The sequence below is a fragment of the Musca autumnalis genome, unplaced genomic scaffold (assembly GCF_047663935.1).
Source record: "Musca autumnalis isolate F117 unplaced genomic scaffold, ASM4766393v1 scaffold_4, whole genome shotgun sequence".
NCBI classification, from domain to species: domain Eukaryota; kingdom Metazoa; phylum Arthropoda; class Insecta; order Diptera; family Muscidae; genus Musca; species Musca autumnalis.
Genome location: NW_027411977.1, coordinates 233,051,154 through 233,077,671, shown reverse-complemented (window position 1 = coordinate 233,077,671; position 26,518 = coordinate 233,051,154). Strand labels below are relative to the sequence as shown.

The window sequence follows — 26,518 nt, the reverse complement described above, 5'->3', positions numbered from 1 at the left end:
AATAAACTAATGAACAAATAATTGGGTCAGAGATGACTTAGAGAGTAATACACTATACTACAATATAGTCTTCTGTCTCCTCATCTTTTGTCTGAATAGGACATCAATAGGTTTTCTCTTGCCTATAGAAGACTTCAAGGAATTCTGTGTTCCCTCAAGAAGTCTTCTGTTGCCTATAGAAGACCTCAAGAGGTACTTTTTGCATATAAAGACACCAACAAGTCTTCTGTAGCCTATAGAAGACCTCAATAGCTCTTCTGTCGCACACAGCAGACCTTAACAGGTCTTCTGATGCATACAGAAGGCACCAGGAGATCTTATATTGCCTAAGGAAGACCTCAATAAATCTTCTGGTGCCTAAGGAAGACCTGAATAAGTCTCCTGGTGCCTAAGGAAGAAATCTTCTGTTGCCTGTAGAAGACCTAAATAGTTCCTATGTAGCCTATAGAAGATATCAAGAGGTCTTCCGTTGCCTATAGAAGACCTCAATAAATTTTCTGGTGCCTAAGGAAGACCTTAAAAAGTCTGCCCATAGAAAACAACAATAAGTCTTGTGTAGCCTATAGAAGACCTCGATAGTTCTTCTGTTGAGATCTTTTATACATCTGTTGCCTATAGAAGATATCAAGAAGTCTTTCGATGACTTCAATAAGTCTACTGTTGCCTATAGAAGACCTCAAGAAGTCTTCTTTGCCCACAGAAAACACCATTAAGTCCTCTGTAGCTCTTCTGTTGAGATCTTCTATAAACATGTTACCTGTAGAAGACTTCAGAAAATCTTCTTTCGTCTAAAGAAGATTTCAACAGGTCTTCTGTTGCCTAAAGAAGATTTCAAGAGGTCTTCTGTTGCCTTAAGAAGACTTCAAGAGGTCTTCCGTTGTCTAAAGAAGACCCCAAAAATCTTCTGGTGCCTAAGGAAGACTTCAATAAGTCTTCTGTTGCCTATAGAAGACCTCGAGAAGTCTTCTTTGCCCATAGAAAACACCAATAACTCTTCTGTACCCTATAGAAGACATCAATATTTCGTTTGTTCAGGTCTTCTACAGGTCTTCGATTTTGGTTGAGCCCGTCTACTATGAAGATGGTGATGTCATTTAATGCCTATGTTGTGCTGCTGCATTGGCGGAACCCATGTTGGGTGTAGATGCTCGGTTAGAGTTGGTAGCAATGGCGCTTCCAAGACCTTGGCTACAGGTGATAAGATAAAGAGAGAGAGATGGATATTTTGGCTAAAGATTTTCCCGGGTTTCCCCGACTTCAGAAGTGGAATTACTTTTGCACTCTTCCATATCTCGGGAATCACAGAAATAAAAGTTGCGCATGGTAATTTAGAGCTATTGGGCCGAAATGATTTAGCCAACAGAAGATCCCTTAAGTAGGAAGGAAAGGCGAAGTTCTCTCCAAAGTGTTATTGCACGACAGTTGTGTAGTTATTGGGATTTCCAATTACACAGGGCGATTCAATTGTTATCATAGATACAAACCTGGTATTCTGGCCTGGTCGGTATTTGATATTCACCATGCCTAAGACACAAACCACACACAAACGATGTACACACTACAAATGAATGCAGTTCGATGTTTGTCGCTGGATGGCGTGACAATCGATAGACCAATTTAAAACCGATAAGAACCTTTCCTTAATATGTCACCCTGTCTTTTACTCTACTAAAATATTTTCTTTTTTCAATACCTTTCAGCATTACAACAACAACTATTTATTGTTATCGTTGGAATGATATGTCCGACCAACATTTCGGCACAGTTTTTTACGGAACAAAAACCGGGTAGCAATTGCAGCACATATTGGGTAGAAAAATCCTGCGCAGAAAATTACTATTATAATGTCAAGACCCAATCATGTCAGCCCGATATTGAAAACACTTGTTGGCCTAAATTTATTTGTGTTCAATATGAAATGAAACCGGGTACCTTATGTAGTTCTTTCTATATCTGTTTAAACAACAATTGGACCGAGGTATTCTGTCAAGAGAACTTCTACTATGACACCAAGACTCAATCTTGTCAACAGGATACCAAATACACTTGCTGGGATAAGCCTATTTGTGTAGAAAATGAGCAAAAAGAAGGTACCAATTGCAGCTCTTACTTCCGCTGTGAAAATAATAATTGGACCGAGGTATTCTGTCAAGAGAACTTCTACTATGACACCAAGACTCAATCTTGTCAACAGGATACCAAATACAATTGTTGGCCAAAGGAATTGATTTGTACAAAAAATAATGAACGGAAACCCGGTGATAAATGCAGCACCTATTATCGCTGTGAAAACAATGCGTGGGTAGAGGAAGCATGCCAAGAAAATTACTATTATGACACCACGACTCAATCTTGCCGACCCGATACCACAAACACTTGCTGGTCCAAAGAAGACGGTGATGACAAACCCGGTACCGGAAGTTGTACTGAAGGCGAACTGAAAGCAAACAACGGAAATTGTGCATCATATTATGAATGCAACAATAATGCATGGCAAGTAATGTTCTGCCACGAAAATGAATATTTCAATGCCGATTCGGAAGAATGTGAATTTGATGTAAACTATGTTTGTCGCGTATCTAAACCTTGTCCCGGTGGTCATAAAAACGGTACATCTGTAGACGGTGATGATTGTGATTCTTTCTATATTTGTTCCAATGGTGAACTATTGCTGCAACAATGTCCCTATGGCATGTTCTTTGATAACCAAACCGGACAATGTACCACGGACACTGACCACACTTGCTGGAAAAATCTTTGCGCCAATGAAAAAGATGACACATTCATACCAATTCCCAAACATTGTGACATCTTCTATCGTTGCTCGGATGGAGAATCGATACTAGAGACTTGTCCCGTGGGCGATTGGTTCAATCCAGCTACTTCCATATGTGAACCTGATTTAGAAGCCGTTTGTTATAATCCATGTGCTGAGAATGATAAAGTGATTCTCCTACCACATCCCAATTGTAATCAATTCTATTGGTGCAATGGTAAACAAACTCTTGTCGGTAATTGTACGATAGGTAGTTTCAATGAGGCTTTAGGTTCTTGTGATCCCAACACGCCTTGTTTGAATAGCATTTGTGAAGGGTTGCCGGATTTTACCATCCTTGCTGATGAGAATGACAAATCGCTGTATTATGTATGTATGAATGGAGTAGCGGTGGAAAAGAAATGACCAGCTGGCAGCGAATTTAGTGGAATTGCATGTGTTAAAGTTTCCGATGTAAGTTTTGAATACATATGTAGATTATGAAGGCATCGGTACATGGAAAGCCTCGAAAGAAAACCAGGCGCTGAGGCTTCTTACGTACCGCTGTCTTTATATGGTCTAATGAAAAGCTCTTCCAGCAAAAAAACGGCTGATCACGATTTTCTACTTTAAACGTCAAAATTTTGTACATGTTTTTTTTGTTGTACTGTGATGTAATCACAATAGTGTGTTTTAACAGGTCAAATCACGATCAGCTGTTTTTGTTGTGAGTAAATTGTCAATTGCTTTGTGTATATGTCAAATAAATCCTCATCATCATTATTCCCGAGGATTTATTTGATCTATGTGCAATGAAATTGCCGCAATGTAAACGTTCTCTAAAGAACACTAGTGTACGTTTACATTTACGAAATTGTTTAGATTTCAACTGTCAATTCCTTTGTGTATACGTCAAATGAAAACTCATCTGAAATCCATTCGTTTAAATCGAGTGGATTTCGTAAATTTAAACCAGGCACTAATTTGTAATGAAGGGTTGCTTGAAGGATCGTATCTAATGCTATGTTTACATTAAGGAAAACATCAATAGCTCTTCGCCTAATTTCTTTGCTTTCCGAAGTCAAATTATAGAGGAGAACAAATATGCAATGGAATTGGCAAATTTATACCCACTAAACTTTATTCATTCTTAACATTTTCTTTAGCCTAACTGCGATGCCACATTATGTGAAACTTTGCCACCATATCAAATCTTCCCCACCAAAAATAACTCCGAGACCGAATTCTGTATGTGCGTTAATGGTTTGGCGTTAATACCACAATGGCAATGTGCACTAAGGTAAGTTATAAAATATTTGCGGACAAGACCAAGGTATATACAAAGTCGCCCAAACAAACCACTTGATTATTATGATGATTAACCTTTGCACACATAAAAAAAGATTTTTTGCGGTGGCGTAAAACGATCAGCTGATTGGTTTCAATCTGTCAATTTTTTTGTTATTGTGAATCATTTGTATGAAAACGTAAACAAACATTTTGACATATTGAAGAATTTTCGGCCAAAATAGTGTTGTTGTTGTGCTACTTACGTGACCTTATAAATATATCTTGGTCAAAATGTTCTTTATGTTGTTGGGGAAATTATAACATATTCGAATAGCTGGTGTGACACCACCACCTGTTCAATTTGCCATGGTTGGACCCATGGAGGTGTTACATTACTTGCTCAAAATCAGACCAAACATCAAAATTTGTTCATAATAACGCATTACTATGAATAGCTTGTTGACGTCTTGAATGTGATTTTATTCACAATAATGCATTTTGCAGTAACAAGATTAATTTGATTAAAGCCATGGCGGAATAAGAAGATGTTACATCGATAACAATAATCGGGTCATTTACCACACCAAACGTCAAAATAATGCATTACTGTGAATTGCTTGTTTACCTTTTGTATGTAATTTTATTCACAATAATATATTTTGACAACTAATGTGATAATCAGCTGTTTTTGCCGTTGTACCTTTATTATTGTGCCATGATTAACCCCCTGTTTTTGTAAACATTTTTATTCTTCTCACACGAACTGTCAAATTTTGTACATTGATTTTCTCGCCTTAGCGCACATATAGAGCGCTGATTTTTAAATGAGGAATTCTTAACTATATATGGAACTCATCTAAGAAAAATTAAGTCTGTACGTCAGCTGTGGGCTGAGCAATGGATGGCCAAATTATTACGAATATAGACGAACGAACAAAAATAAGTTACAAAAACACGGGGTAAAGCGGTGTACACACGATCAGTTTTGACAGTCGATTTTTCGGAATTATCGATTACTGTCAAACAATCTAGCAACCACAAAATATTTTGTGGTTGCCTGATGACTGACAAAAGTGGGCTGCCATACTGGCAAGCAATCGATTATTTAAGCAAAACTGATCGTGTGTACCCCACTTAAATTTTTTTGACAGTTTATATCCTCGAAAAGCTAAGTGTAACCAGCAAAGATTAACCCACTGGATCTATTAAACCCAGTGGGTTAACCTTCAATAGTGTAACCGGGGTATAATAGATCCAGTGGTTTAATCTTTGCCGGTTACACTTAGCTTTTGGAGGATATAAACTGTCAGTTGATGTTTGTTTACGTATACATATATATATGATTTCCAAATAACTTTAGATTTATTAACTCCATAAAATCTCATGCGACCAATCGTAAACGTGTAAAACACGACAAACTCTGTTGCAAAAACAGTTGCAACTTTTGGTACATTTTGAGTAGAGTTGAATTTTTTTGCACAAATACCGAATACAACACTGTATTTTTGGTGGATTTGTGCCGGATTTAAAATAAACCCAGCCACGAGAGAATTTAATTTTTGTATGGCAAATCTGGTCAGATTTGAGCAGATTAAGCAAATAAATCCTCATGAAGTGGGTTAACCCGGCAAAAAGCTGTAGTGTAACCGTGCTATTAGAAGTATAATAGTACGTTTAGATTTATAAATCCACTCGATTTCAAATGTCAATTTCATGGCCCAATTATAAAGGTCCTCTCTCAAAAACAAATGATTTTGATTTGAGCTGTCAAAATTCATATTTGTCATTTGAATTCGCTGTGAGGTAGAGAAAAGTCAAAGTGTAGAGGAACAGGTAGATGTATATTGAAAAAAAAAAACAAATCAACTCTATGTTGCACACGTAAAATGTCAACATTTGTTGTGTTTTTTATCAGAATTTATTTTGGCAGTTAAAGATCAATCGGCTAGTATTTTCTGTTACGCCAAACAAAAATAACTGCGTCAACAACTGTTTCTCGAAAATGTTATGTATGCATCTACCTTAATTGACAATAAAGAAATTCGCCTCAAACATATTTCGTGTCGGCGAAAACAAATTTTTCGCCTTTGTTTATGAATTTTGACATTTCAAATCTTTGTTTTTGTTTGAATTCGCTTGAGAGAGGACCTGTATAATTGGGCCATGGTCAATTTCATAGCATATACGTCAAAAAACATCATAGTTATAAATCGGTTGGATTTAATTTGACGTATATGCTATGGAATTGACATTTGGTAAGTCTCTACACTTAGTTTAACAACAAGACTAGAACATCAAGAAATCCTTGAAGCTGTCAATGTGTTTGTTTACATTTTCATAAAATTAATTCAGAATACCAACGAAATTGACAGATTGAGTTCAATCAGCATTGTGGCTTTTAACGCAACCTAATAATTGCACCGTAATTTTCTTTTTCTTAGAGCTTTTTACACGATTAATTTGAAGTCTTTATAAGCATTTATTTGACGTCTACGTATTTGATTTAACAACTCAAATCCACTAGATTTATAGTTCGTTTGAACTTAACCGGATTTAATAAATCCACTGGGTTTCAAATGTCAATTCCATAGCGCAAACGTCAAATAAATCCACATAAAGAAGGTTAACCCGGCAAAAAGCTCTTACACAAGCGGCCTTTTACTAAATTCTGTTATATGTAAACGTACTCTAACTCCTTTATTAATGTTTTCTTTTTCTTTAGACTAATTGAGATGCCACATTATGTGAAGAGTTGGAGTCCATGTCGAAATCAATTGTCATTGGATTTAATGGAGAGCGGAGGAAATAAACTCATTTGGATATAAATTTAATGGCAATTTTTTTAATATTTTGCTTAAATGTAATAAAGTTCTTATTATTCCGATTTTGCACAAATAAAAAACGTATTTTATTTATTTCTGGCATACATATTTTGCCACAACTGTTGCGAAATAATATACCATGGAATGAATTCTATGGCGGAAGTGTGCATTATAAGCTGTGTCTGGTTACCCTAAAATTTGTAACAATTTGTGCCAAATGTTGCTGGAAGTCGTCTGTTAACACAAAAAACCAGCAAAAGAGAGCGATTCGAGAGAGACCTTTTGACAGCTCTTTCACTGAAAGCTTGCAAATTCTTGCTGGACAAATTTCTTCTAGCAAGCACTTGCAAGCTCTTCTTCTTCCTGAAAACAATCAATCAGCTGTTTTTAGTTTTTTGTTGATTTATGTTTGTGAACATTAAAAACAATTTTATTGTGGAAATAACATAGTCTAATTGTATTGTTTTATGGAGAACAAATTTGTAAAGTGGAAAAATACTTTTTTGTTTCATTTTCTTTTTTATTTTTAATAAAATACAACGTGTTTGCTTCCTTTGTTGGCGGACAAATTGTTCTGTTTTGGCAAGTCAGCTGATTGCTTGCTGGTTTTTGCTGCGAAGGTGTCTGTTTACTTTTTAAAATTTTCTAGCAAAAGAGAATAAAAACCCCTTACACTCTGAGAAAGTTCTTGCTGGACAATTCTTGCTGGGAAAGTAACCAGACAGACTTATAGTTTTACCCTGGGATTACACACGAAAAATAAAAATAGTTTTTGATATTATCAAGATCTATTTATAAGGTCACGTAAGTAGCACAACAACAACTCTATTTTGGGCGAAAATTCTTCAATATGTCAAAATGTTTAAGTTTGCATACAAATGATTCACAATAACAAAAAAATTGACAGATTGAAACCAATCAGCTGGTCGTTTTACGCCACCTTATAATTTCATCATGGATATTATGTATATATTATATTTTTGATGTTATGAATGAATATAAAATTAGAATTTGGTTTGATACATGGCACAATTACCATGGTACAAATACACAGGTAGCAATTGATACATTATGTTACCATCAGCTGGCATGATAATGCTACGTGTATTATTGTACCATGACAATTACCAAGGTAGTGATATCACACCAGCTGTTCGTGTGAATGTCAAATGTCAAACCCCTTTGTAACAAAAATATTTTTGTTGTAATTTCCCCTACAACAAAAAGACAATTTTGAAATAAGCCTGTGTTTAGACACACAAATTTCTCGGGAAAGTAAATTGAGTTTTTTTGGGAGAGAGCGGAGAGGAAAGAGCTCCTCAATACTCTTTCCTACCCCCTATTGCCTAAACACTGAATTTACTTTCCCGAGAATTTTGTGCGTCTAAACACGGACTAACATATTACAAATATGTCAATGTTACTACGTCCCAATTTACATTAGGCGAGTTTACTTGCGGCAATTGTCAGTTTGTAGGTGGGAGAGGGTGCTGAGAGGCAAAGGGTTACCATATGCCTCACCTCTCTCTCATACAAAATGACAATTGCCGCAAGTAAACTCGCCCAATGTAAATTGGGACTACCTGTTCATGAAATTATTTCATTAATATCACATTCGGTTCACACTAGCGTGAATTTCATTATAAAATTTCATTAAATTAGGCGTTCTTAGATCGAATACCCCACTAAAGCAATTTCATGATTTTACTTTACTATGGAACTCGATCTGAAAACGAAAAATGTCGTAAATTTTTTTAATTAAATTCACGCTAGTTAACCTTCTTTATGTGGATTATTTGGACGTTTGGATTTTTGGATTTGAAATACATTGGACTTATTAAATCCGGTTAAATGCAAACGCACTATTAAATACATTACTTCACGATACGATAGGCATTTATAAATTGAATTTCATTGCAAATTAGGAATCTTTAAGGCCTGGGTACATAAGCGGCTGGATTTCTGACTCCGCTTCATTTCTGATAAAAGAATAAAGAAGGCCGTTGGTTCTAGAGGTCTCCAAAAATTCTTTAAAAAAATCATTGTTGTCCTAGAAGCCTCCTAAAAATCGTTAAAAAATACACATTGATCCTAGAGGTCTCTTAAAATTCTTTAATACATCCACGCTAGTCACAGGGACCTCCTAGAAGCCGCCTAAAATAGTAAATAAATCTACGTTGGTCCTAGGAGCCTCCTATAATTCTTTAAAAAACTACGTTGGTCCTAGAGATTTCCTAAAATTCTTTCAAAAATTCCACGTTGATCCTAGATCCAAGAGTTCTCCTAAAATTCTTTAAAAAATCCTAGAGGCCTCCTAACATTTTTAATAGATCCACTTTGGTCCTAGAGGCACCCCAATTTTTTTTTAATAAATCCACGTTGGTCCTACAGGTCTCCTAAATTTTTTTAAAAAAATCCACGTTGTTTCAAGAGGCCTTTAGAAAATCTTAAAAAATGCGAGAGGCTTCCTAAAATTCTTTAAAAAAAATACACATCGGTCTGAGAGTTATCCTAAAAATATTTAAAAAATCCTCGTAAGTCCTAGCGATCTCCTAAAATTCTTTAAAAAAATCCACTTTGATCCTAGAGACCTCCTGAAATTTTTAATAAATGCATGATGGTCCTAGATTTCTCCTAAAATTCCTTAAAAAAATCCTAGAGGGCTCCTAAAATTTTTAATAAATACACGTTGGTCCTAGAGGCACCCCAATTTTTTTAATAAATCCATGTTGGTCCTGCAGGCCTCCTAACAACCACAATGTTCCTTGGCCTTTAGAAAATCTTAAAAAATTGGTCTAAGAGTTCTCCCAAAATTCTTTAAAAAGTTCACTGTGTTCGTAGAAGCCTGTAAAATTCTTTAAAAAATCCACGTTAGTCACAGAGACCTCCTAAAATTCTTTTAAAAATTCAAGTTGGTCATAGAGGTATTCTATTTTTTTTTTAATTCTTCAAAAAGATCCTCGTTGGTCTTAGATACCTCCTATTTTTTTAAAAAATCCACGTTGTTCCTATAGACCTCCTTAAATTCTTTAAGAAATCCATGTTGGTCCTAGATGCCTCCTAAAATTCTTAAAAAAATCCTCGTTTATCCTAGAGGGCTCCTAAAATTCCTTAAAACATTCACGCCGGTCCTAGAGGCCTCCTAAAAATTCTTTAAAAATCTAGAGGCCTCCTAAAATTCTTTAAAAAAAATCCAAGCTGGCCCTAGAGGTCTAAATTTATTACAAAATCCAAGACGTCTCCAACAATTTTAAAAACACGATGTTGGTCATAGCGGCCTACTAAAATTCTTTAAAAAAAATCTGAGAGGCCTTCTAAAAATCTTAAAAAAAGCACTTTGGCCCTAGAGACCCCCTAAAATGTTTTAAGAAACCCACGTTGGTCCTAGAGTCCTCCTAATTTTTTTTTTAGAAAGTTGACGTTGGTTCCAGAATCCTCCTAAAAATCTTTAAAAAATCCACGTTGGTCCTGGAGGCCTCTTAAAATTCTGTAATAAATCCACGTTGTTCGTAGAGGCCTTTTAAAATTATGTAATAAATCTACGTTGTTCGTAGAAGCCTCTAAAATTCCTTATCAAATCCACGTTGGTCCTAGAGGTCTCGTAAAATTCTTTAAAAAAATCCAAGTTGGTCCTAGAGACCTCCTAAAATTTTTCATAAATCCATGATGGTCCTAGAGGTCTCCTAAAATTCTTTAAAATCCTAGAGGCCTCATAAAATTCTTTAATAAATCCACGTTGGTCCTATAGGTCTCGTAAAATTGTTTAAACAAATCCACGTTGCTCCTAGAGACCTCCTAAAATTTTTCATAAATCCATGATGGTCCTAGAGGTCTCCTAAAATACTTTAAATCCTGGAGGCCTCATAAAATTCTTTACTAAATCCACGTTGGTCCTAGAAATCTTTAGAAAATTTTAGCTACAATTTTGTCTATTCAAAAATAATCGTCAATAATGGTCCATGTTTTGGTATATCCTGCCATATAACTGTACCTCCCGATTTTCGGGAATTTTTAGTGGTCACAAAATTTCTTCACTAAAATTCGTCAACATGGGTCCATTTTTGAGGGTCTACATTGTTTTGATGAAACTAACCTCAATTTGACTCTTGAAGTTCCCTGCAGCTATAAAACTTTTCCGCCAAAAAAATTAAAGATAGGTTGACTCTTTCATATAGCCCCGTAAGTGGTACCTTTCACCTAGCTGAACACTTTTTTTAGATAAGATTAGATAACACGGTGCAACAAAATGGAGGTGAAAGTCTGGGGAACGGAAAATTCCTCTTGGGGAAGAAAGGCCTTGGAGAGTATATTATGAACCTCGAAGGACAGATCCGCCGTGAGTCGAACTTCCGCGTTATGGCGTGATGAAACTTTTGTTAGAGACCCTGTGGGCCATCAGGAATTAGCGTTATATCTTTGTTCACTGTTGCTTAAGTGCTCTACAAAAACCACAAACAAAAATATAATGCTAATTCATGATGGCTTACAGGGTCTCTTCCAAAAACTTCATCACGCCATAACGCGGAAGTTCGACTCACGGCGCATTTGTCCTTTGGGGTTTTTAATATTCACAAACCAAGTGCTCTCATCTCCAAAATCAATTATCTCTGCCCCAACATTTGTGTTCACAGAGTAATTTAGGCAATAGTGGGAGGCAGTAGGCAGTATTCCATTTTAATTAAGACTATTTTATGGTGAAGGGTATAAAAAGTTCGGCCCGGCCGAACTTAACGACTTTTTACTTGTTTTTTTTTATTTTGCATTTTCAAATTCAATCATCATTACATATTTCATTTGTATCGGCAACACATTTTTTCGAATTCGCATTAAAATAATAACCCGTGGGACACTGACCTACATAGGCTATGCTATTAAGACACACATAATATTTATAACATTTGGGATGGATAAATTTCCAACCATCCATGGCATCACTACAAATGGGTTCACGTTCCAGTAATGCACCACCATCGTCGGTTGTTGTACAAAAACCCGTTACACAGGTACTATTGGCCTTGTGGAAATGTTCATTGAAGGCGCATGCCTTCAAGTGGATCTGTTCATCCTGACATTCGTAGTATTCATAACAGTTGGGCGATTCAAAACGTAAACCATTGGGTTTATTTCGACACCACTTGCCGAATGGCAGACAATCGGCCTCAATGGCTGGTACACATTTCTCTTCGGTTTCGGAATAATGTTGAGTTGAAGGACATTCTATGAGAAGAGGTTTATCCTTCGTGCAAAGATAATACGATTCGCAATTATCTGAAACTTTCTCGAATGAAGTTTTACCAAGGCACAGGGTGGTATATGGAGGACATGCTTGACATTTGGTTGTAGTTTTGTCAAAACACATTCCACTACAACAATTTCCAAAGTGTGGTGGCTGAACAAGACACACTACATAGTGCTTGGGGATTTTGAGGATATGCTATAATATCCTCTGAGAATTTTTCACAAAGCTGTGGAATAGAAATGTTTATTAATTTCCATTATTTGGAAAAATGTTGATATTCACATCGGTTAGTTTTTTATCATCAACTTCGACTAGAGGTTTTAATATGCTGCCACCATCATTCCCTTTCTCTTCACTGCCGTCTGTGGCTTCACTTGAATCCGATTCTTGGGTTTCTACTGAATTCTCATTTTTCGATTCACCAGATTCCGCATAGACAGCGTTGTTGAATAGAATTATCAAGAGCCCAAATTGAAATAATTTCATACCCCACATGTCGGCAAATATTTTTCCGAATGATAAATCGTCAGTTTTGCAACTCTTATTTAAACGAATGTGTGTGACTGTGAAAGTTTCGAAGGAAGTTTTTTAATTTTGTTGCCAAAAATCTCGAATGTTATCTTGATTGCAGCATTGCAGACAATTCAATTTTTAATCAAAAACTGATAAAAGTTTTTTTTAGGGTATCTTACAAGGCAGCACAGTGACTCACAGATAACAATTGTAATACAACACAAACAAAGAAAGGAACTATAGAAGCAGCCTTTCTTGCAGAAAGGGACTATAGAAGCACCCTTTTCTTGCAGAGAGGAACTATAGAAGCACCCTATTCTTGCAGAAAGGAACTATAGAAGCACCCTTTCTTGCAGAAAGGACTATAGAAGCACCCTTTCTTTCAGAAAGGGACTATAGAAGCAACCTTTCTTTCAGAAAGGGACTATAGAAGCAACCTTTCTTTCAGAAAGGGACTATAGAAGCACCCTTTCTTTCAGAAAGGGATTATAGAAGCAGCCTTTCTTGCAGAAAGGAACTATAGAAGCACCCTTTTCTTGCAGAAAGGAACTATAGAAGCACCCTTTTCTTGCAGAAAGGGACTATAGAAGCACCCTTTTCTTGCAGAAAGGAACTATAGAAGCACCCTTTTCTTGCAGAAAGGGACTATAGAAGCACCCTTTTCTTGCAGAAAAGGACTATAGAAGCACCCTTTTCTTGCAGAAAGGGACTATAGAAGCACCCTTTTCTTGCAGAAAGGGACTATAGAAGCACTCTTTTCATGCAGAAAGGGACTATAGAAGCACCCTTTTCTTGCAGAAAGGGACTATAGAAGCACCCTTTTCTTGCAGAAAGGGACTATAGAAGCACCCTTTTCTTAATAGGGTTTCTGTTGCCTACAAAACGATCTCAATATGTCACATGTTGCCTAAGAAAAGCCTCAATAGATCTTTAGTTGCATAAATTATACCGTAAGATATATGATATGTCATTAGGAAAAGTCATCACTGGTGAACTCTTGTATAGGAAAATCATCTCCGGTGAACTTTTGTATAGGAAAAGTCATCTCCCGTGAACTTTTGTAGAGGAAAAGTCATCTCCGGTGAACTTTTGTATAGGAAAAGTCATCTCCGGTGAACTTTTGTATGGGAAAAATCATCACCGGTGAACTTTTCTAGAGGAAAAGTCATATCCGGTGAACTTTTGTATAGGAAAAGTCATCTCCGGTGAACTTTTGTATAGGAAAAGTCATCTCCCGTGAACATTTGTATAGGAAAAGTCATCTCCGGTGAACTTTTGTATAGGAAAAGTCATCTACGGTGAACTTTTGTATAGGTAAAGTCATCTCCGGTGAACTTTTCTATAGGAAAAGTCATCTCCGGTGAACTTTTGTGGAGGAAAAGTCATCTCCGGTGAACTTTTGTATAGGAAAAGTCATAACCGGTGAAGTTTTGTATAGGAAAATTCATCTCCGGTGAACTTTTGTATAGGAAAAGTCATCTCCGATGAACTTTTGTATAGGAAAAGTCATAAGATATAAAATATCAAAAGGCCCTCTTAAGAGGTCTTCTGCTGTTTATATGCGAACTCAAGGTCTTCTGTAGCGTAGAGAAGACATCAATAGGTCTTCCGCTGCCTATAGAAGACCTCAAAAATTATCTTATTGCCTAAATAAGATCTCAAGGTCTCCTGTTGCCTATAGAAAACCTCTATAGGTTTTCTGTTGCCCAGCAAAATGTTCGATGCCAAAGATGCCATTCAATCATGGGTGAAAGTGATCTGGCGTGTCATCTTTTTAGCATCTTCATCGATGAATTTCGTATGAGCGTGGACCCCAAAAGATGCTATACATTTTTGCATCCAAAGCATGTCATTTACACCAATGTTTTGACATGTCTTTTTCACCAATGATGTGGCATGTCATTTCCACCAATGCTTTGGCATGTCATTTTCGCCAAACCTTTGCAATGACATCAACCTTACGACGAGAGTTTTAACAACGTTGGTTGTGACTTCGAGTCTCCAACAACATCAAGCCTATTGTAAATAATTAATATTATACATATATTTAGAAAAATGTGTATTAATAAAAACACAAAATTCATTTCTATTGGATCGATGGAATTGTTTCAAATGCTGATAAAAAGATCGGATCTTTCACGACTTACTTTGCATTGGTTCAAATGCTTATGAAAAGATCGTCATCTGTTGCATATTGAGGTTTTGTTGCCTCAAGAGGTTTTCTGTTAGTTACAGGAGACCTCAAGAAGTCTTCTGTTGCCCGTAGAAGACCTAAAGAGGTCTTCTGAAGGCATCAAGAGGTATTTTGTTGCCTAAAGAATAACTATGTAGGTTTCTATTGCATAAAAATTACCTTAATAAACCTCAATAGGTCCTATGTTGCCTCTAGAATACCTCAATAGGTCTTCCGTGATCTAAATAAGGCTTCAATAGGCCTTCTGTTGACCTCAAGTGGTCTTATTTTATATAAAGAAAACTAAAAGAAGAAGCCGAATGAAGAAATCAAAATTTCGTCTGTTGCTTACTCAGTAGTCACACGCGCAAAATTTGCGGCGAAACTTTCCCATTATTTTGGCGTTCACAGATCGAGTTCCATACTAAAGTAATTTTTTGAAAATGCTATATTGGGGAACTCGATCTATGAACGCCAAAATAATGGGAAAGTTTCGTCGCAAATTTTGCGCGTTTGACTACTGAGTTATAGAAGAAGAGCTCAAGAGGTTTTCTGTCTTTTAAAGAACACCTCAAGAGGGCTTTTGTTGCTAAAAGAAGACTTAAGAAATCGTTGGTTGCTGAAAAGGATCTCAAGAAGCCTACCGTTGCTTAACAAAGACTCCAGGAGGTGTTATGTTGCCCATAGAAAATCTCAAGATGTCTTCTGTTGTAAAAAAACCTCAAGACGTCTTCTGTTATCATTGGAAAGCCTCAACTGGTCTTCTGTTATTTATAGAAAACCTAAAGAGGTTTTCTTACTTTTGAAGAATACCTCAAAAGGTCTTCGTTTGCCTATGGAAATCAATAAGAGGCCTTATGTTGCCTAAAAATGGCAATAGGTCTTCGGTTGCTCATAGAAGGACTGAGGAAGTCTTCTTTTGCCTATGTAATACCTCATGAAGTCTTCTATTGCCAACATAAGACTTCAAGATGTCGTCTATTGACTATAGCAGACCTCAACACGTCTTCTGTTACTTAAAGAAGACCTTAAAAGTTTTTTTTTTTTTTTTGACTTTTTAAGGATACCTTAAACGGTATTCTGTAGCCTAAAAAATCTTCCATAGTATTGGGTCTTCTGTTGCAAAAAAACTCAAGACGTCTTCTGCTGCGTATAAAATGTCTCAAGAGGTTTTCAGAAGGCTTCAACAGGTCCTATGTTTCCTATAGAAGACATCAAGGTGACATCTGTTGCTCCAATAGGTCTTTTTTTTTTTTTTGCTCTTGAGAACCTCAATAGGTCTTTTCTTGCCTAAAAAAGATCTCAGTAGTTCATCTGTTGCCTATAGAAGACATCAAGAAGATTTCCAATAGGTCTTCTGGTCTTATGCTGCCTATAGAAGATTTCCATAGAGCTTCGTTCGGAAAAATGGAAAATACGTCAAAAAAAACTGGAACAAATGTCAAAGTCGGCGTATCAGCCAATCAGACGCCGGCAACCATGTTACTATTTTTTTACTCGTCCAAATTTGTCGTGTAAAAAGTTCTTAAAGAGAGCGTCATTCAGCGCCATTTTTGTTTAAAGAGAAGTGAACATTTTACAAGTTTTTGGTGTACGGGAACGCTTTTTCGGGTAAAATGTGTAAAAGTGGTAAAAATTGTAAAAACTTTTTAGTTCTGGAACACAGCTTAGGTTATCTGTTGCCTATAGAAGATCCCAGCAGGTCTTCTGTTGACTAAAGATGGCTTGAATTGGAAAACCTCAATGCCTATGGAAGACTTCAATAGGTTTTATGTTGCCTATAGAAGGCCTCAAAAGGTCATCTGACTTCAGTAAGTCTTTTGTTGCCTAAAAAGGACCTCAAGAGGTCTTCTGTAGCCTATAAAAGGCCTCAAAAGGTCTTATGTGCCTATAGAAGATCTCAATAAGTCTTATATTGCCTATAGAAAACTCCAAGAAGTCGTCTGTTACCTATAGAAGGCCTCAAGAAGGCTTCTATTCCTTATAGAAGGCCTCAATAAGTCTTCTGTTGCCTATACATGAACTCAGAGGGTCTTCTGTTGGCTATATAACAACTCAAGGAATCCTCTGTTGCCTCAAGAAGTTTTCTGTTGCTTAAAGAAGACCCCAATTGGTCTTCTGTTGCCTATAGAAGACCACTAAAGACGTCGATATGTCTTCTGTAGCCTATAGAAGGCCTCGAAAGGTCTTATGTGCCTATAGAAGATCTCAATAAGTCTTATATTGCCAATACAAAACTCTAAGAAGTCGTCTGTTACCTATAGAAGGCCTTAAGAAGGCTTCTATTGCTTATAGAAGACCTTAATAAGTTTTCTGTTGCCTATAGAAGACCACTAAAGGCCTTCTGTCGCCTATAGAATACCTCAAGAGATTTTCTGCCTTGCACTCTGAATATCATGGGTTCGATATGCAGGTGCAGCGTGTTTACTTGCCATATTTGAGATAACTTATAATACGTTTACATTTACCGAATCCAGTTTATTTCAGTTGGCAATTCTATGGCGCATATTTCAAATAAATTCTCATAAAGCACATACATAAATAAGTGTGTTTATGACCTCTCCATGAGATTAATGGCAATGTACGTCACAAACTTATTATCGGCTTATCGAATGGGTGGTAAATTTTCAGACATTGTTTTATATCGCAATTGTAGCGTTTCTTAGAAAGTTTAGTTTCTTAGAATTTATTAATTATATTTTTATTTAGATAGGATTCGTACACTTATCGCCCAATTAAATGATAAAAAGTGTATCTAAAATTTGCTTAAATCAAAATAATGCATTTTTCGCGCCCACCATTTATATTTCGAAGTAATCCGCATATTATATCCATAACGAAGCGTGAAGTCTAATCGGTCAAAGTGAGAACAAACAAAAATTGTTGTGAGGAATATCATCATGGGAAATAAAATTCTAGCAAAAGGTGAATGAATAAAATACAGTCAACCAAAAAAGTCTACATACACCCTATAAATCTCGAGTTTTAAGGGTAAGGAAACATTTTTATGAAAATCCAAGTACATAGATCTATTCCATATCCCTAATAAACAATATTACATACGACAAAAATATATTCCATAATACAAATAACGGTAAATTCTATAAAAATTAAAAAATTAATAGAGAAAAAGTGTACATACACCCAATGAAATATTAAGATTACCGTAAAATTTATGGAATAAGGAATACAAATTTTACATTTTATTGCTTTATCGAATGTCTCTGGTTGTCTATGATATATTTTTGACAAAATAGGAACATATTTGTGCTTTAATTGACATTATTAAAGGTCAGACTTCGCTTATAGCTCGTTAAGGCGGACCATTGCAGATTTCTTTGAGTTTTTCAGTCTGGTAGTTTATGAAACCCCAGGAAATACAGTGGGACTAATTATTTTGAGATTCTAGACCACTTTGAAGTTGTTCTTTTGGATAATATATGCTCCTGAGCTTCGCTAAATATGCGAATTCCTGAGTTTTTTTTTATAAATTTTATAGTTTTCACAGCATTCCAAGGGTCAAATTACAAGCAAGAACCTTGGAATTACTTTGTAATAAATTTTTGGGCCTTAACTCAATCAGAAATGTACAACATTATTCTCCAAACCCGCTCCTAAAGTTTCCAAAGCATCAAAATTAAAGCACCACAAAGAATGCATGAAATTTGTATGAAATTGACACTGTTAACTAGTATGCCCTAGTATTATGACCGTTAGGGTCACTTGAAGCGCTACAAATGTCGGATACTTTTACATTGCTGATTCAAGGCATGCTCGAGGATTGTACCAGACCTTATTACAAGGTAATTCGAAGGCTTCTGCATGTAATTTGCCCCTTGGAATGTTGTGAAATCTATAAAATTTATAAAAAAACTCAGGAATTCAAATATTTATCGAAGCTCAGGAGCATATATTATCCATAAGAACAACTTCAAAGCGCTTTAGGATCTCAAAATAATTAGTCCCACTGTATTTCCTGGGGTTTCATAAACTACCAGTCTGAAAAACTCAAAGGAATCTGCAAGGGTCCCCCTTAACGAGCTATACGCGAAGTCTGACATTAAATAACGGCAATTAATCCACAAATATGTTCCTATTTTGTCTAAAATATGTCATAGACAACCCGAGACATTCGATAAAACAATAAAATGTAAAATTTGTATTGCTTATTCCATAAATTTTACGGTAATCTTAATATTTCATTGGGTGTATGTACACTTTTTCCCTATTAATTTTTTAGTTTTTATAGAATTTACCGTTATTCGTATTATGGAATATATTTTTGTTGTATGTAATATTGTTTATTAGGGATATGAGATATAACTATGTACTTGGATTTTCATAAAAAATATCCCTTACCCATAAAACCCGAGATTTATAGGGTGTATGTAGACTTTTTTGGTTGACTGTATACTCCTTCTTTTTGAGGGATCAGGGACTTATGGATTCAAAAAACAAGGAGAATAAATAATAGTGAATTAAAAAAAAAACAGCAATTGTGAAGAACCAACAAATTATGACTTTAAAAAATGGAGAAGATCCAAATCTGTGGGCATAGCTGGGCAAGAAAATAGGTGCGCTATGTCGTGTGACTGACATGAGAGTCGGGCCACTTATCACTTGTGCCAAATGCTATCCTTGATAGATAACAGTTGAGAATGGTGCTCCATCCAGATCTAAGTTGAACTAGAGTAGTTCTAGCAAGTCTCGGAAGGAGTTTTTCACAGTCTTCGTTTGCTAGAGGATGTTGGTTAAGGCCTCTGTGTAGCCAATATCTGTCAACGTATTGCTTTACCGCTTGTCTTGTTGAGGTCGGATGGTATGTCGGGGCGGAAAGGTCTGATGTACTTTCGGATGTATCGAAAAGGAGGAGAATCCTGGTTGTTTGGCCGAACAGAACGGTCTAGCAAGCAACACGTTTTGTTGCTGTGCCCACAGTATTTTTGTGTATACATTAAGATGACCCACACTCAACATCATAACACATCCGATAGCGATCCTGAGGGCACTATTTTTTATCGTCTTTAAATCATGCCATTGGTCGTCACTCAAAAACGAAGTACATACTGGGCGGCACAGCTCAAAACTTTGTATGTCGCAATGCGAGTCTGTTAAATGTTTCAAGACCTACGCAATGCCGTAGCCTTTATTGTATGCGACATGCCTCGTCGTGAAATTGAGCAAGTTATCAAAAGCGACCCCCAGACTTTTGGGATGCTGAACTGTGGGAATTATTGGGCCATCGACAATGATTTCCAGCTCGGCCTTGAGTTCAAGACTCCAGGAGGTAAATACAGTCGCAGTGGATTTTGACGGCGAAATGGTTAAGCATCTGTACCGCGAAAATGCGGAAGACCTCTTGACCTTTAGGCAACAGATCTCTTGATATCTTCTATAGGCAACAGAAGACTTCTTAAAGTCTTCTTTAGGCAAAGAAGATTTACTAAAGTTTTCTACAGGCAACAGAAATAAAAATTTATTTTGTTGCCTATAGAAGACTTTAGAAAATTTTATTTCGCCTAAACAAGATTTCAAAAGGACTTCTGTTGCCTATAGAAGACTTTAAAGAGTTCTCTGTTCCTTCAAGAAGACTTCTGTTGCCTATAGGAGACCTCAAGAGGTGCTTTTTGCTTATAGAAGACACCAATAAGTCTTCTGTAGCCCATAAAAGACCTCAACAGTTCTTCTGTCGCACATAGCAGACCGTGACGACGTGTTTTCTCACTTTGAAGCTGGGACAGGTTCAGCGGTGGCCAGGGTCGTCACAAGAATTTATTTTTGATGTTGAACATACGGTAAAGAATAGTAACACTGTTGATTTTCTTGATAAAACGTTATAAATGCATTTATTTACTTAAAACACTACACTAAACACTTTGCTTACACGGCAACAATAACACTTAAACAGCTGAGGCAATAAAATTACTGCAGCGGGTACTGTGGTTGAAGGTAATAACAGCACAGGACAAGTGACTGGAATACCGATGAGTATAACGACGATTTATGCTGGCGGTGGCTTTGGTACGGCATCTGCCCGATGAGTATAACGAGGAATGGTGGCAGTTTGGACATAGTAGCGGCCGATGATGGCGGCAGCACACACTAACTGCCCGATAATGACGCGCTGTGATGGCGACAGAAATGGTACAACAACTGCCCGATGATGAAGCGCTATGCTGGAGGCAGCTTTGACATAACACATATCCGATGCTCACAACGATGAAACAGGGAGACGCCGCTCGGTCAGTCGGCGTCAACGCAGCCCGAAGAATAGGGTGCATTGCTACAGCCCTCACTTGGATCTGCGGACAGTCGGCGTCAACGCAGCCCGTAGAAGAGAGTGTATTGCTACAACCCTCACTTGGCCCTGCGGTAAGTCGGCGTCAACGCAGCCCGAAGAATGGGGTGTATTGCTACAGCCCTCACTTGACCCTGCGGACAGTCAGGCGTCCACGCAAAGAGTAAATGTCTATTGGTCAGCACACTAAGCCTCCGACCAACCGAAGTTGCGCACTTTTTCTTCTTCCCAATCAACCTCACTTATCAGCCATCAACAGACGACTGCCACGATTGTGTGAACAAAACCTCCTTTTATACCATTTTGGCTGATCGTTCCATCCAACAATTTCTTCTTACGGGCAACGTTTACATTCATTAGTGCTGTCAGTTGTACCATTATCTGTCCCTCTAGTACTACTATTCTCCGCTAGGGTACTTCCTATGCATTATGTGTTTATGCTTACGCTACCCGCTAGGTGGAATATTTGACCGTTAATATTTGAAACAACAATTGTTTAAATTAATTAAAATATTAATGTAAAATAATATTAAAAATGTGACCAAAAACGAAGATGATGACTTTTGGTCGTTACAAGACCTTAAGAGGTCTTCTGCTGCATACGGAAGGCACCAAGACGTCTTCTATTGCCTACAGAAGACCTCAATAAATCTTCTGGTGCCTAAGGAAGACTTCAATAAGTCTTCCGTTTCCTACAGAAGACTGCAAGAAGTCTTCTTTGCCCATAGAAAACACCAATAACTCTTCTGTAGCCTATAGAAGACCTCAATAGTTCTTCTGTTGAGGTCTTCTGTAAACCTTTTGAGGCCTGATGTTGCCTGTTGAAGACATCAGTAAATCTTCTTTCGGCTAAAGAAGATTTCTAGAGGTCTTCTGTTGTCTATACAAGATATCAATAGACCTTTTGTTGCCTAGTCCTCAATATGTCCTCTTTTGCCCATATATGACACCAATAGGTTTTCTGAATACTTCAAGGAGTTCTCTGGTACCTCAAGAAGTCTTCTGTTGCCTTTAGGAGACCTCAATATGTTTCTGTTGCCTAAGAAGACTTCAAGGGACCTTCTGTTGGCTCTAGGTCCTCTGATGGCTGAAGAAGACATCGCTAGGTCTTATATTGCATATATAAGACCGCAATGGGTCCTCTGTTGCCTATAGAAGATATCAAGAGGTTTTCTGTAGCCTAAAGAAGACATAAATAAATCTTCTGCTGCCTATAGAAGACACCAATAAGTCTTCTGTAGCCTATAAAAGATCACAATAATTCTTCTGTCGCCCGTAGCAGACCTTAAGAGGTCTTCTGTTGCCTACAGTAGACACCAAGAGATCTTCTATTGCCCTAAGAAGATCATAGCAGCATAGCATAAAGAAGAACTCAATGAGGTAACATGATGGTACAGTCACCTTAATATTGCATCTTGTATAATGTTTATTTCAGACCCGACTGGACTTTAAAAATACCGGTCCACCATTGAGATAGTTACCTAGCCAGCGCTTGGTTAGCTATGGAATACCTCAATATTGGACAATTTGAAGGGGTTCATAAAACTCTTTTCAAAGATCTAACGCATAGATTTCACTAGGCGCTGTCGGTCGATTTTGGTTGAGTCCATCTACTATGAAGATGGTGATGTCATTTAATGCCGTTGTTGTGTTGCATGCTTTGCGGAACTCCATGTTGGTGGTCAGCTAGGTGTCGATGCTCGGTTAGAGTGCGTAGCAATGGCGCTTCTAAGACCTTGGCTACAGGTGATAAGTGAGAGAGAGAACGATTTTGCTTAAAGATTCTCCTTAGAGAACGGGTTTTCCCGGTTTCGACAGAAATAAAAGTTGCGTATACTAATTTAGAACTATTAGGCCGAGATGCTTTAGCCAACAGAAGATCACTTAAGTAGGAAAGAAAGGAGAGAGCTTGCCAAAGTGTTATTGCACGACAGTAGTGTAGTTATCGAGATTTTCTATTACACAGGGTGATTCAATTGTTATCATAGATTCAAACCTTTAGCCGGTATTCGATATTCAGCATGTCTAAGACCCAAACCAAATAAATGCAGTACGCTGTTTGCCGTTGGATGGCGTGACAATCGATAATGTCACCCTGTATTTTACTCTACTAAAATATTTTCTTTTTTAATACCTTTCAGCATTGCAACAACAACTATTCATTGTTATGGTTGGAATGATATATCCGACCAACATTTCGGCTCAGTTTTTTACGGAACAAAAACCGGGTAGCAACTGCAGCACATATTGGGTAGAAAAATCCTGCGCAGAAAATTACTATTATGATGTCAAGACCCAATCATGTCAGCCCGATATTGGAAACACTTGTTGGCCTAAATCTATTTGTGTTCAATATGAAATGAAACCGGGTACCTATTGTAGTTCTTTCTATTTCTGTTTAAACAACAATTGGACCGAGGAATTCTGTCAAGAGAACTACTATTATGACACCACGACTGAATCTTGTCGACACGATACCAAATACACTTGCTGGGATAAGCCTATTTGTGTAGAAAATGAGCAAAAAGAAGGTACCAATTGCAGCTCTTACTTCCGCTGTGAAAATAATGATTGGACCGAGGTATTCTGTCAAGAGAACTACTATTATGACACCAAGACCCAATCATGTCAACCCGATACCGCAAACATTTGTTGGCCAAAGGAATTGATTTGTACAAAAAATAATGAACGGAAACCCGGTGATAAATGCAGCACCTATTATCGCTGTGAAAACAATGCGTGGGTAGAGGAAGCATGCCAAGAAAATTACTATTATGACACCACGACTCAATCTTGTCGACCCGATACCACAAACACTTGCTGGGCCAAAGAAGACGGTGATGACAAACCCGGTACCGGAACTTGTACTGATGGCGAACATAAAACTAACAATGGAAATTGTGCATCATATTATGAATGCAACAATAATGCATGGCAAGTAATGTTCTGCCACGAAAATGAATATTTCAATGCCGATTCGGAAGAATGTGAATTTGATGTAAACTATGTTTGTCGCGTACCTAAACCTTGTCAAACGGGTGAACAGTATCCGGATGCACAAAATTGTTCAGCTTATTATGTCTGTTGCAGTGGCATCTGTAAACCACAATACTGTGAAATGGGTTACCTATACAATAGCCAAGAAGATAAATGTGTTGAAGACACCAACGATGAATGTTGGGCTCAAGAGGAAGAAGAGGGAAGCAGTGACTGTGATTGTCCCGGTGGTCATAAGACTGGTGCATTGGTAGCTGGTGATGATTGTGATTCTTTCTATATCTGTTCCAATGGTGAACTAATGCTGCAACAATGCCCCTATGGCATGTACTTTAATAGCGCAACCGAACTATGTATCATGGACACTGACCACACTTGCTGGAAAAATCTTTGCGCCAATGAAAAAGATGACACATTCATACCAATTCCCAAACATTGTGACATCTTCTATCGTTGCTCGGATGGAGAATCGACACTAGAGACTTGTCCCGTGGGCGATTTGTTCAATCCAGCTACATCCATATGTGAACCTGATTTAGAAGCCGTTTGTTATAATCCATGTGCTGAGAATGATAAAGTGATTCTCCTACCACATCCCAATTGTAATCAATTCTATTGGTGCAATGGTAAACAAACTCTTGTCGGTAATTGTACGACAGGTGGTTTCAATGAGGCTTTAGGTTTTTGTGATCCCAACACACCTTGTTTGAATAACAAATGTAAAGATAAACCAGATGATTATACCTTTGCGGATGAGAATAACAAATCTTTTCTTTATGTGTGCCTAAATGGAGTTGCTGAAATATTGTCTACCTTCCGATACAAGAGTATTGTTCACGTGAACATATTTGTTTTGGAATACTTAAAGATAGTGAATGTCTTGGTGAGGGTTGCATGTGTAGATTAGAGATCATTTTGTTAAATAGGGATCTAGTTTAAATACAGTCCACTTGAAAAGGGTAAGAGTATTTTACGACCCCTCCATAAGATTGTGTGGCAGATGCGTTCGTACACATATGTGCACTCTCACTTTCTCTTTTCTACACACTAGTTTAAGTAGGTTAAGTAATATTTTTGTATTTAGTTCTTAAGAATAATTTTACTTTTAATAAACAGTGTAGTAAAAACAATCAAAAGCCGTGCATCTTTTTTCCGCGTAATCATTTGGTCCTTCTAGCCGGATCAGTGGCCGAATCCAAAAAGAGCTGGGAAGCTGATAATTTGCCTCACAGGGAGGAAATTGGGTCAGCTGGCTGGTGAAGTCTTGATATCCAATTGGGGATATTGTCCGTAGGGGAAGAGAAATTCACCATGCGGAGCCAAATGGAAATGGCGGCAAAAATTGCTGATGAGGTGGAGAAGCTTCTTGTTCTCATCAACTGGGCGATTGAAGAAGTCAATTAAACCCAGACTAAGCGTTACAATGCAGAGGTTTGCAGCATCGAAGCTGGCAGCAAAAGATAAAATGGTAAACGAGAAAATCCTCCAATTGTTTACCAAGAAAGAGGAAGTGGTACCAGTAATGTTGATGCCTGTTAGGCCCCTGTCATTGGAGGAACAAATAAAATTCCTGCGATGGGATATCGACGCAATGGACTATGAAGAAGGGAAATGGAAAGTCAAGAACAAGATTCTGGAAATTGACCTTCAAAAAGCTGAAGAGGCTAAAGCAAGCCTTGAAACCAGCGTGAGCTCTCAGTGTGAGGTGATAAGAGACCTACACATGAGGGACGAAGAGGCCAAAATGGAAGTCCGTAGCCTGCAGAAAAAAGTGGACAACGAGCGGATCCAACTCATGGCCGCCGTAGAGGCTATAATTATGATGAAAGGGGAGATCATGGCAATGGAAATCGCTATGACCGCATGCCAATCGGAGAAAGAAGATGTAGTCAATCTTGCTGTGACTCTGCAGGAGCAAGTCAAGGATGCTCTGCGTGATGCTGAAGTAGCCAAAGAAGAATTACAGGCGGCTAACCTAGCGGCAGAAAGTTGTTTAAAGACTTTGATGGGAGAGTTGAGAAGAGCAAATTAAGATTTGGCTACACTAACGGAGCATGTCAAGCGTGAGGATGAGGAATCGAAGATAGCTAAGGAAGAATTAATAGCGGCTATCCAAGATGGAAATTGTGAGTTGGCGGCTATGAAGGCAGAAATGAGAAAATTTAATAAAGAGTTGGCTAGCGCAGAGAGAGCGCGACATGCAGCTGAATTCAAACGTGATGAGTTGGCGGCACTACTGTTGGCTAAAGATGAAGCTGATTGTCAACTGGTGGTGGAAGGTATTAAGGAGGCTGATAATCTTTTCCAAACTATAAAAGAAATGGAAGCATCGATTACAAAGGGTAATCAATTGCAGATCTCTGGAGAGCTGAGTCAGAGGGAGACTGCGGCATTGAAAATGGTGGTGACGGCGAGCAACAAAGGCGAGGGG

The 26,518-nt window shown here is 37.6% G+C and overlaps 1 protein-coding gene across 1 annotated transcript; it reads left to right on the top strand.

Moving 5' to 3' along the window:
* The first annotated feature begins 1,781 nt into the window (after positions 1-1,781).
* LOC141403277 (uncharacterized) lies at positions 1,782-26,119 on the top strand. The gene is made up of 5 exons (XM_073985465.1): positions 1,782-3,145; positions 3,922-4,055; positions 23,079-23,164; positions 23,232-24,970; positions 25,517-26,119. Exons 1-5 carry the CDS (start codon positions 1,919-1,921, stop codon positions 26,117-26,119), a joined length of 3,789 nt encoding a protein of 1,262 aa, XP_073841566.1. The 5' UTR covers positions 1,782-1,918.
* Positions 26,120-26,518: the final 399 nt, after the last annotated feature.

Coding starts and splice junctions, on each gene's coding strand:
- LOC141403277 (XM_073985465.1), top strand. CDS start 1,919: ATGAAACCGGGTACCTTATGTAGTTCTTTCTATATCTGTTTAAACAAC. Junction 3,146..3,921: donor ATGACAAATCGCTGTATTAT/GTATGTATGAAT, acceptor CATTTTCTTTAG/CCTAACTGCGATGCCACATT. Junction 23,165..23,231: donor GCTGTTTGCCGTTGGATGGC/GTGACAATCGAT, acceptor AATACCTTTCAG/CATTGCAACAACAACTATTC.